The sequence below is a fragment of the Elephantulus edwardii genome, unplaced genomic scaffold (genome assembly GCF_000299155.1).
Source record: "Elephantulus edwardii isolate Elephantulus edwardi_28Jun2011 unplaced genomic scaffold, EleEdw1.0 scaffold00175, whole genome shotgun sequence".
In the NCBI taxonomy this organism is placed as follows: Eukaryota; Metazoa; Chordata; class Mammalia; order Macroscelidea; family Macroscelididae; genus Elephantulus; species Elephantulus edwardii.
The window spans coordinates 1948051-1960632 of NW_006399925.1; the positions used below are offsets into that span (position 1 = coordinate 1948051).

Consider the following 12582-nt stretch of genomic DNA (forward strand, 5'->3'; position numbering starts at 1 on the left):
CCAGCACCACAGCTCAAAGGCATTAATTCTCGTTCTATCCTCCATAATTGAGGGGCTAACTAGAAAAGGCAGGAGAAGACAGGTAATGTCCTCTCATGCAATTTTCAGCCTATGGAAGAACTGTAAATTGTAAAAAGCTGGAGAGTCAAATCTGAAATGGTTCTGACTCAAGAGCGATGAGCTTTGAACTAGAAAAAGCCAAAACCCAAAAAAACCTCGCTTGACCTCCCTGCCCCCAACTTTCAATTATCAAACTAGTTTAGGACTAGTTGATTCCAAAACAAGTAGGTTTTTTTGATGCTGTACATCCTGTAAGAGGATATTTTCTATCTTTCTCCTTGGAGCTTCTGGTGGATTCCACCTGATGGTCTTTCAGTTGGCAACCCCGTATGTTTCACACTACACTACTGGAGATCCTGTACTTTAAAATAGAAATGCTTCAATGGAGGGAATTAATCACACACATGATAGGAAAGCTGAAAAGCCTAAGGGTACAGTGAGGGAGTCCAGAGACTGTTGTTGTTGTTACGTGCCATCGAGTCACTTGCAACTCATAACGACCCTATGTACAACAGCCCTAAACTCTGCTCTGTCCTGTGCCAATCGTACTGTCTCTGACACTCCCATTCCGATTATCCCAGTCACTGAATCAATTCACCTCATAGAGGGCCTTCCCCACCCTCCCAAGCATGTTGTTCCTCTCCAAAGACCGGTTCCTCCTTACAACATGTCCAAAGTAAATTAGACGAAGCCTCAGAATCCTTGCCTCCAAGGAGCATCCCAGTTTAAACCTTCCCAGGATGAATCTGTTTGTTTTCCTAGCAGTCCATGGTATTCTCAATACTTTTCTCCAGCACCGCAGCTCAAAGGCATCAATACTCCTTCTATCCTCCTTAGTCATTGTCCAACTCTCTGATGCTTAACAAGTGATAGCAAAGACCATGACCTGTATCAGATTCACCTTAGTCTCCAGAGAGTCACCATTGCTCTTCAGTACTTTGGAGAGGTCCCTAACAAAACGCGTTCCCATGACAATGCGCCTTTTAATTGCCTGGCTACTAGTGCCAAGAGTGTTGACTGTGGAGCCAAGCAAACTAAAGCGGTAAACAATCTCAATCTCTTCACCATCCATCCTGATGCTGCCAATTGGCCCAGTGGTGAGAATCTTTGTCTTCTTGACATTGAGCCTCAATCCATATTAGAGGCTGCAGTCCTTGACCCTGTCTGCAGCAAGTGCTTCAGGTCCTCCTCAGTTTCAGCAAGCAGGGTTGTGTCATCTGTATAATGTAGATTGTTGATAGATCTTCCAGAACATTCCCAATTGGGCATTTTTGTATGGTGAGACACAATGGCAAAGTGTTAGCCCATGGAGTTTGAATCATGCCTTGATTTTTGATGGATTTCTTCTAAATGGTATAGCACTGGTCTGTCCATTTGCTGTACAGAGGTAACTCATGGTTACTGTGATGCTGAACATTGTGACCCTGACGTGTCAAAAGTGATAATCGTTATCCATGGTGGACAATGTTTGGTGGAGCTCCCCGATTAAATTAAGCATGGAAGCAGAAGTGGCATCCACTTCCAAAATAGCTTGCCTCTAGAAACCCTATGATCCTGGAGAAAGGAAGAAAATTATACAAGTGTTCATGTCTTTTGTTCATAGAGTCACTATGAGTCGCTTACGACTCGACGGCGCTTAACAACAACAACAACAACAACAGTTTCTTCCTAAGTGTATTTTTTTCTCTTATCTTTCACCAATTATTAATTCTATATGTTTTCACATTTTCTTCCTGCCTTTTCCTGCTCATTTTTGTCCATTTTTATTGGAGGGATGCAAAAAGGTGTTCATTGAAATTACTGCCATAAAAGGGAAGACAGGTGAAATGCAGAGCTTTACTCTAGAGTGATGATGTAGTTAAGTACTGCTGTTATGTTGTTGTTATATACAAGAGCCAATTTATAGCTGGCCCACTAGGGGATTTTCAGAGGATATAAATCACTCAGGAGGAGATTGCCTCTCTTTCTCCTGGGAAACATCTTGTGGATGTGAACCCCTTGCCTTTCAGTCAGCAACCCAACTTCTTGCCATTAGGCTATTGAACTCTCTCTAGAGTGATAGGTGAATTTGATCTTTTCTCTGGAGCCATGCCATTTTGCTTCCCTAGAGAACAATCTCCTTATGTATGAGGGTGACTTTCTGCCTACCCTGTGGCTCTCACAATTCACTAGACAGACTTGAATTTGCTGTTAATATGTGCCATCAAGTTGCCTGTGACTCATAGCGACTCTATGTACAATAGCTTTGAACCTTACCCTATCCTGAGCAAGTCTCACTGACTCCAACACACCTACCCTTATTACCCCAGTTACTATGTCAATACATTTCATCTGGAGCCTTACTCTCCTGTGCCATGATGTTCTTCTCCAAGAACTGGCCTCTTCTGGCCACGTACCCAAAGTATGAGAAATGGAGCTTCAAAATCCTTACTTCCAAGGAGCAGCTTGGTTTCACCTTCCCCAGGACAGACTTGTTAGTTTTCTTGGCAGTCCATAGTATGTTCAATACTCTTCTTCAGCACTATAACTCAAAGGCATAGATTCTTCTTCTGTCATCCTTGGTCATTGTCCAGCTCTCTAATGTATAGCAAATAATTGTGAAGACCATGGCCTGAATCAGGCATACCTTAGTCTCTATATTGACATTGTTACTCCCCCACTTTTCAGAGTGAGGAAGCTTTGGTGGGAATATGGTAAAGAGTTGCAATGTCATCCCAAAGGCACATGCTTTGAATGTACCAACTTTTCAATGGAAATAAAGATGAGCAATTGTGTGATTTACTGCCTCTGAAAACTCACTAGAAGGTCAGCTATGAGTTAATCACTACTTGGTGGTACACATATGTAACATTTTCATTATGATTTTCTATTTTCCTCCCTGTTGAACCTGGTGTGTCTGAGTGCACAGCTCTGTGGTCTGATTGCTCATAAATAAAGTTACCATCTAAAGGAATTGAGGAGGGGCTTTTTGCCTGGTATGCAAGAGGAAGTGCTGAACCATTGTGGATTATTCCCCCCTTTCTGTGTCACATCTGCTTTTTGGATGATATGAAGATTCCAATTTCTGAGTCTTGAAGATTTAGAAGGTAATCTAATAAATTTTTTAGAACCATTTCCTCATGGACACATGAGGAACTCTGGTGGTCTAGTGGTGTGAAGCTGCTCGGCAGTCCCAAAGGTAGGCAGTTGGAATCCACAAGCTGTTATATGAAAGAAGTATGGGAAATCTCATCCCATGTGATTAACTGCATTTGAAAAGTCGTTGGAGGGTCAGCTAGGGATAAACACATTGATGTTTGCAATGTCCCATAAACTAGTTTAGAACTTGTGTATGTATTAATTTCTTTGTTAGTTTAATTACCTTACCTTTCTTTAAACAATTTACTGTTATTATTCTCACCACGGGACCAATTGGCAGCATCAGGATGGATGGTGAAGAGATTGAGATTGTTCACAGCTTTAGTTTGCTTGACTCCACAGTCAACATTCTTGGCACCAGTAGCCAGGAAATTAAAAGGCGCATTGCCATGGGAAAGTCTGCTGTTAGGGACCTCTCCAAAGTATTGAAGAGCAATGGTGTCCCCCTGGAGACTAAGGTGTGTCTGATACAGGCCATGGTCTTTGCAATCACTTGTTATGCATCAGAGAGTGGACAATAACCAAGGAGGATAGAAGGAGAATTGATGCCTTTGAGCTGTGGTGCTAGAGAAGAGTATTGAGAATACCACGGACTGCTAGGGAAACAAACAGATTTGTCCTGGAAAGGGTTAAACCGGGTGGCTCCTTGGAGGCAAGGATTCTGAGGCTTCATCTAACATACTTTGGACATGTTGTAAGGAGAGACCGGTCCTTGGAGAGGACATCATGCTTGGTAGGGTGGAGGGACAGCGCAGGAGGGGAAAGACCCTCTATGAGGTGGATTGATTCATTGACTGGGGTAATCGGGATGGGAGTGTCAGAGACAGTGCGATTGGCACAGGACAGAGCAGAGTTTAGGGCTGTTGTACATAGGGATGCTATGTGTTGCAAGTGACTCGATGGCACATAACAACAACAACAACAACAACAACAACAAGATAGTATAATAGAGGAGAAACAGGAGGCCTAAGGCACAGTAGTTAAATTCTAATCAAGAAGTCAGTCGTTGGAATCCACCAGCAAATCCATGGGGCAAAAGATGTTATTGTCTGCTTCTATAAAGATTATCTAAGATACCAAACTCAGTGCTGACACATTGGTTCTGACTCATAGAAATTCTCCAGGGGGTTTGTGATGCTGGAAATCTTTATGAAAGGAGATGGTCCATCTTTCTTCTATGGAGTTCTGCTGGATTAGAACTGCTGACCTTTTAGTTAGCAGCCCAATGTCATATGTTCTATGCCACCAGCAGAAAGATTATACCCTAGAAAATCTTATGTGACAGCTGTTCTCTGCACATGGATTCTCTGTGAACTTGAATCAACTTGACAGCATACATCAGTACAGAAAAGGGAGGGAAATTGTTAAGATTATTTTAAAAGACCTGGAGTATTTTTAGCTCTACCTTTCTTTAATACACTGATAGTAAAGCAATGGGGTTCATTTTTAATTATGTTCAAGTTAATTCAGCCCACTAAGTCTTTATTAAATGCTCTGTTCTGGTGACTCACAACTAAGTGAGCCATTGCCGGAATAAACCCAAGCACCACAAGAAGAAAATGAAACACATCTATAATTTATAAAAGTATAAAATCAGAGACGGAATCACTCATATGAAATAAGAATAGAAAAAGGATAGCTAGCAGAAAGAATGACCAAAAAAGAACTAGTCAGAAAATACAGCAGCATTTTGAGAATTAAGAACATGAGAGTCCTAAAATTTAATTTTAATGGTTAAGAAATTTGTGCTACCAAATTAGTGCTCACTTCATAGGATAGTGATGATGCTGACAGCACAGAAATAAGACAGAATGCTCAGAGAAGAGATGGAAGTTTCTCTAGGATTAAAATATAGGGAGAAAAGTAAAAGAATAGTAAGTAAAAAAAAAAAGTAGCAGACATAAGAATTAGAAATCAAAGGATCTAGCATCAGACACGGTGACAACAGAAAACAGATTTGAGAAATTCCATATGACCCAGCTAATCCACTACTTGGAATATACCCTGAAAAAATGAGAACTGAGGCACAAATGGAGATTTGTACACCAGTGTTCATAGCAGAATTAATCACCATCACAAGAACATGGAAACAGCCAAAATGTCCAACCACAAACGATTGGATTGAGAAATGAGGGTACATTCACACAATGAAATACTATGCAGCATGCAGGAGCAATCATTTTGTGAATTATTACCTAACTTGGGAGGGAATGGAGAATATTATGCTTAGTGAACTAATTCAGTCCCACAAGGATAGATATTGTATAAAAGCATTATTGTAGAATGGGTATAAGGATCCAAGAGGAGTAGGAGAGGTTGGAAGCAGAGCGATGATGATGTACAGGGGGAGGGGGAATTAATCATGGGGTTGTACAATTGGATGGGTGGGGGTTTGAGGCAAATTGAAAGAACTTGTTCTTGAAAACAATGTATTTGAATTTTGTATATAAACTAGTAGAAAATAAAATAATGGTGTTTAAGAAGAAAAAAATAAAGACTAAAAGCAGATGATGTAAATTAGATGTTTTAAAAAAGAAAACAGATTTGACTTGCCTGCTGTTATCTATGAGTAATAGATCTGAACCTTGTCCTGCCCTATGCCATCTTTATCATCTTTATCATCTCTGAGATCCTAAGCCCATTGTTGCAGTCACTGTGTCAATATATCTGGTTAAGGGTCTTCTTTTCTTTGACTGACTCTTCCAAGCCTGCTGTTTCTCTCATAACATGCCCAAAGCATTTATCTCAGATACTTTAGGATGTAGAATTAGAATAGTAAAAAAATCACAAACTAGAAGAGTTTATATTAGCTCAAACAAACCAATTTGTCACCAAGTCTTCAGAGAATATTATTCTTTACTCATTCAGCAAATTAAACTTATTATTTACTGAATTCAATACTATACTTGTTAATTCATTTAGCAATCAGAACACTATTCTTAAATTAGTTCAGCAAAGAGGAAATTGTTCCAATTCCTAGATGCAGAAAACGAAGCCCGGGGATGTTAAATACCTAATTCAAGATTATACTAGAGAATAATGGAGCTAGAATTCATGGCTTCAATGATCTGTGTACCAAGGATTTGCCCTTTATAATTAGGGTCACCATCCACTAACTTGCCTCTAACAGTCCTGGTTTATGACAGATCAAGTGACATCTGTTAATTATTTTTAGCAGATGCGATTACATAGCATAATCCATAGGAAGATGCACTGGTAACCCAAAGGTGGCTCCTCTCTCGTGGTTTGAATGTATCAGTGGCTCCTTGGAAAAAAGAGAGACAATCTTCTCCCAAGTGATTTACAGTCTCAGAAAACCTGTGGAGGGGTCAACTGTGAGTCAATTCTGACTTGGTGGAAATAAGTTCTGAGTTAATGATTTTTAACTCAAATTTATTTTTACATATGTCTACACTTGTTGTTACCATGTGCTGTATAGTTAAAACCCACTCATGGTTGCCCCTCAGTGGGTTTTCAAGGCCTGTAAATAGCATGAGCGGAAATTGCCCATCTTTTTCTTGTGGAGCAGCTTGTGGATTTGAACTGCATATCTTTGGGTTCATAGTACAATTTCTTATTAGGCCACCAGAGCTCCCTTAAGTCTGTGGTTTTTCTTGTTGGGTGCCATCAAGTCAGAAATGACACATAATTGACTTTCCAGCAGGTTTTCAGAGGCAACTAATCTCACAGGAGGCGAATGCCAATCCTTCTTCTTCAGAGCAGCTATTGGATTCGAACTGTGTGGCTTTGGGATTGCAGTCCAGTTTCTTACCACTAGTCCACCAGAGCTCCCTTATGTCTATGGTAAGGAAACAATAAATTATATCTTTTCATTATTTGTAATTAGTCATGTTAGTAGCTGCTGATCATTATAATCCAATAGACAATTATGAACTAAGCAGTATGGGAAGAATGGGTCCTTTCTCAGCGTCAAGATATATTGGCTAATGGATTGAATCCCTGATAAGTTTGAAGAGACGATTTGGATGGGATGAATGAAACTGAGAAAAGCCAGAAGAAACAGATTTAGCAATATAGCTATGATCTTGTTTTTGTTAGATGTAGAGTTGTTTCCAACACTAGAATGAACACTACCCCAGTTCTGAGACATTCTCACAATAGCTGCTGGACTAGAGCCAACTGCTACAACATCTTTGTTATTTCTTCTCAAGGACAGTCTTCTTCTTCTTCTTCTTTTTTTACTGACCCACTACTTGAACAACAATATTGTCTGTCTTTAGGATCTGGCCCTTCCTAATACGATGCCCAAAATATGTGAGGAAGAAAGGCTCACTATCCTCACTCCAAAGTAGCATTTTGGCTACACTTCATGCAGGATTGTCTTAGACAGGAGTTAACTAATAAACAGTGGTTTACAGATCAATAAGGGATGCTCACAATATTTAAATTCTGTTCAGTCTTGAATGTTTACAAATTAAGAAAGTATATGAAATATTTTATATGTACTTTCACTCAGATAGTACATTTATATCTAAATATAATGTATATTTAAATGACATTTTTAATTATCACTAAAACAGATTTTCTCTATTATCCAGAAATAGCATTCACAGTGGGTAGAAACCACATTACAGCTTTTAACGGTAACTAGTAGGGTTTACTTAGAAGGAGGAGTGGCATCCACTTCTGTAATAGCTTGCCTCTGGAAACCCTATAAACCTGGAGAAAGGATGAGAGACACCCAAGCATTGAGGACCCTCCTTCATAGGGTTGCTACGAGTCACCTGCAACTCGATGTCACTTAACATCAACAACAACAGTAGGGTTTACCTACAACTGAAAGTTCATGATATAAAAACATTAAAGACTTGCAATTGTGATAATTGATGAGAAATCTGATTTTTCATTTATTCGTGTGCCTGTGTTAATACTTTTAAAAAAAATCCAAAATCCTTATGAACACATTTAACATGTATCTACTGTGCCTATGACACACAGACCCATGTATAAATACTTCCTGATGTTGTAGATCTGTAATCATTATCTATATGTAACTGATTTTTGGATGAATCATGTAATTTGTCAAACACAGCAAGTGCTACAGATCAAATTTAGAAATAAGAATCTATTTTTCCCATTGGACTAACTATTCCTGTATTCCATTTGTTTATTTCTACATCAGAAACATTTCTAAAGACTATATTATGCACAGTCTAGGGAGTTGCACTGCTGACTCAAAGATGGCACATCTCTGGAGGCTTGAATCAAGGAACAGCTCCTTGGGAGAAAGATGGGAAATGCCCTTTCATGCAATTCACAGACTCCAAAAACCCACCTATGAGTTGGTTCTAATGAATTTAACTGCTTAGATTCCAGATAGTTTTCTAGGTCCCAGAGACACATTGTAGGCTGTGATTCACTTTTGACATTCATACTCTTTAGAATTCCAGTTACTATGAACAAAATAAAAGCAAAGCAAATCACAATGATAGTGGCAAAGATCTGAGTTACTACCCCAAAGGCATGTGGTTTGGATTCACTAGCTGCTCCATGGCAAAAAGATGGGGAATATCATCCTGTGTGATCAAACTGCCTCTGAAATTCACTGGAGGGTAAGTTATGAGCCGATTTTTTGACTAGACATTACATAACAACATCATACTAAATATTTGAAGAAGGAGAACATATATTTTACCTGAAGAGGACCAAGAGGAATACTAAGGAGTTTTGAAAATCTTACCGAAATTTTGATGATTAGCATTCTAGAAAGAGAGACAAGCATGGCCAGAGAATTGATGAGATTTGGGAGATGAGAAGTGCTACAAAGAAGACGTATGGCAGTCGAGATAGAAGATGCTTATGGCAACATTGAGTTAGAAGAGGACCCTGCAGACTTGGTTATTCAATCTATTTCTTTTGCAACACTCTCTTGGAAGTCATGCAACAGAGTGAGAGGGGAGTCACATATTTTTCAGTAAGATAATGTGTTATCACTTGGAAGAGGAGAGACAAAATGAAGTCTATTCCTCTAGAGTTGGAAAGAGATGAACCGGAAATGGGGAGGGCAGGCCCTCAGAGGTAATGAGGAAGGACAAGTAAACATAATGTGGGGCAGAATAAGTCAGATCCAATAAAGTTCGTAAGATAGGATTTTATTTTTATAAAGTAAAAATAAAATAAGGACACAGAAATCTATGTGTTAGAAGTCAAGTTGGCCTTTGGTGAATAAGAAAGCGGTTGGAAGGGAATGTGGCCTTCTGGGTACTAGTGGCATTTTATCTCTCAATCTGGCTGCCATTCTCTTTCTGAATATATATCAAATTAGTGTATGTGCAACTTTGTGCATGCATTTTATATTTTAGTTAAAAATTAATAAAATGAGAGAGGAACTAAAAATATTGGCTGAATTTGCTAGCTTAGCAGATGCTGAAAGAAATAGGAAAGCAAGAAATGAAGGAAGAGCAGATCTAAAGTAATAGATGCTTCATTTGAATTAAATATGCTGATTGTATTTCTGATGTCTAGATACTATAAATGTTCATTCAGTAAGCTGTATTAAGATTAAAGCCACTGCAAATTTTACATTGTTGTTTTTGTATTGTTGAGTTGGAACTGACCCATAACTGACCCTCTGGTGAGTTTTCAGAGGCAGTTAATAGAATAAGAGGAGATTGCCTGCCTATCCTTCTCCAGTGGAGCAGCTGTTGACCTTGAACTCTGTGACTTCAGCATTGCAGTGCAGCTTCTTGTCACTACGCCACTAAAAAAAAAAAAAATTCTTTTTAGGTGCAAATGAAAAGATAAAAAATGAGTCATATGTTACTGTTCTTAATCAAAGTGGCTTTTGTTTTACCTTTCCTCATTAACTGTGTCTGAAGAAAAAGACAAACCAAACAACAATTCTATGCACACTTTGATTCCTAAGAACAGGAATTATCTCCTCTGTCCAGATATTTAACAAACTTTTGAGAACAGCACAACTCTTTCCAAAACCTTCTTTCCCAAATATTTTATAAAACAAGCACTGGCCATTTTCTCAAAATGCTGAGGTTATGGAGAAACTGGAACCCTTATTCATTGTTGGTGGGAGTGTGAAAGGGTGTGACCACTATGGAAGGCTGTATGGCACTCTCTCTAAAAGTTGAAAATAAAAATACCACTTGACCCTGCAATTCCACTACTAGGAATATATCCCAAAGAAACCATAACCACCACCCAAGCAGATATATACACGTCCATGTTTATTGTGGCTTTGTTCACAATAGCAAAGAGTTGGAAACAACCTAAGTGCCCATCAACAAATCAATGGATACAGAAGCTGTGGTATAGTCACACAATTGAATACTATGCTGCAGTAAAAAACAAGGAACTAATGAAATATTATACAAAATGGGTGACCCTGGAGGACATTGTGCTAAGTGAAATATCTCAGCCACAAAAGGACAAATATTGCACAGGGCCATTGTTGTAAAACAGGACTGGCATTGAGGTTGGGGAGGAGACTGAGAAAGGTGGGATAAATTATGTATACTGCATTGAAACTGATGAGGGAGAGAACTAAGAGCAATATATGATTAGGTATTATTGTCATGATAGGACTCCAGAATGAAGATAGCATAGTGGAGTAGACTTGGGGGAAGGGATTGTATAACAATGAAGGAATTTTTCTTTTACTTTTCAAGGAGAGAAGCAAACTGGGGGTGGGGGGAGTGGTGGGCAGGGAGAAAAGTGCAACAATGAATGAGTGGAAACCCAAAGTATCTGCAAACTTTCATAAAAATTAATAAAAACAAACAAACAAACAAAAAATTGACATGTGATAGGCTCATCCAAGGGATGAAAAGAAAATTATTGGTGGGAAAATAAAAGCTGAACGTAGAAATTTCGTATGACCCAGCTATTCCACTGCTAAGAATATACCCCAAGAAAATTAGAACTGAAACAGAAGTGGAGATTTGTGCAGCAATGTTTATAGCTATGTTAGTCACAACTGTAAGAGCATGGAAAGAGCCCAAATGTTCAATCACAATCGAATGGATTGAGAAATTGTGGTACATTCACATGATGAAATAAAAGGCAGCACTCAGGAGCAATGCTGAGTGAACGGACTTATTCTCATAAGGACAAATTCTACACAAGACATTGTTGTAAAAATAGAAGAATAACTAGTAAAAATATATGAAGATCCAAAGGTGGGGATGGTGAGAGCAGAGGGAGGTGAGGATGGTCAGGGAACATCATAGGGTCACACAATTTGGTAGGTGGAGGGAGAGGTAAATGAAATTGGAAAGATCTGGCAGGGATCTGGAAAGACAGAGTAGTTGTGTGCATAGTTCAATGGTGATGAATTTTATAAAACACCACGAACGGGAATAGTGGTATGAAACACAATTTGAATGAAGGATAGTGTGAAACAATGTATATGAATTTTGTATGCAAACCAAGATAAAATAAAAATTAAAAAAAAATACAAACCCCACAAACAAGCCCTTGCATCAACGTTTGCTCTACTTATTCGCCAACTCTGCAATGTAGGAAGACCCAAAAGCCTGCTCCAAAATTTTCCTTAAGATTTTCTTGTAGGACAACATCTCACTGCAATGGGAAATGATACTTAAAGATCTGGAGAAGTTCTCCAGTGTGCACTCCCCATCCCATTCTTGTCTTACCTCACTGCCCTGTTGTTGACTATTGAAATTTCTTTCTGCGATTCTGGACTTACCTGCATCCTTAAGTAAAAACAGTCCTCTTTTGGCCTCCTCAAGAGGCAACACAAACGAAGTTTTGGCAGTGTGGAAACAGAAGCCACACTTGTAGTTGCACTGACGAGTGAAGTGGTAGTTGACACTGGTCGGCGTCGTGGGCAGATCGCCGTCTGCCCCTTGGTTCCCATCTTGTGATTCTGTAACCTGCTGCTGCTGTCTCCTTTGGGGAGATGCCAGACGGAATGTTGTCTTGAGCCAGAAGAACAGTGGAACCAGGGTCTGCCACAAAGAACTTAGTTGCTTCCTGAAAATATTCAGCAGCTTTCCAGCAGAAGCAACCGGCGTGAACATCCACATTGTGACTGGACACCCAGGAGTTTGCCCTGCATGCCTGAGAGACTCACTTTATATGGCTGTGAAATCAACAGCATCTCTTAGAAACCTGTCAGAGGGTAACTCTGACTGACTTCTGAGGAACTCAGCTGAGTGAGTTTCGATTTCCATCTTCATGAAAGTGAAAGTTGAAACAGAGCCAAACTTCGACACAAGCAGGCAGAATCATCACAGACTCAGTTTTAAGAGCCAAATTCTGTTTTTTACTATACCAATTTGTCTATATTTACTTGTATAATAACAATCTATGTATTATTTTCCTTTTACATATATTACGTATATATTATTGTTGTTGTGGTTGAGTACTATAGAGGTAGAACTGATC

The 12582-nt window shown here is 39.2% G+C and overlaps 1 protein-coding gene across 1 annotated transcript in view; it reads right to left on the reverse strand.

Annotated features, from left to right (window-relative positions):
• Window positions 1-12221, reverse strand: part of RSAD2 (radical S-adenosyl methionine domain containing 2) — a 25066-nt gene extending 12845 nt beyond the window's left edge. Inside the window, exon 1 of the mRNA XM_006895736.1 lies at window positions 11882-12221. Within this exon, the coding sequence (XP_006895798.1) occupies window positions 11882-12221 (340 nt within the window). The remainder of the gene's footprint in view (window positions 1-11881) is intronic.
• Window positions 12222-12582: the final 361 nt, after the last annotated feature.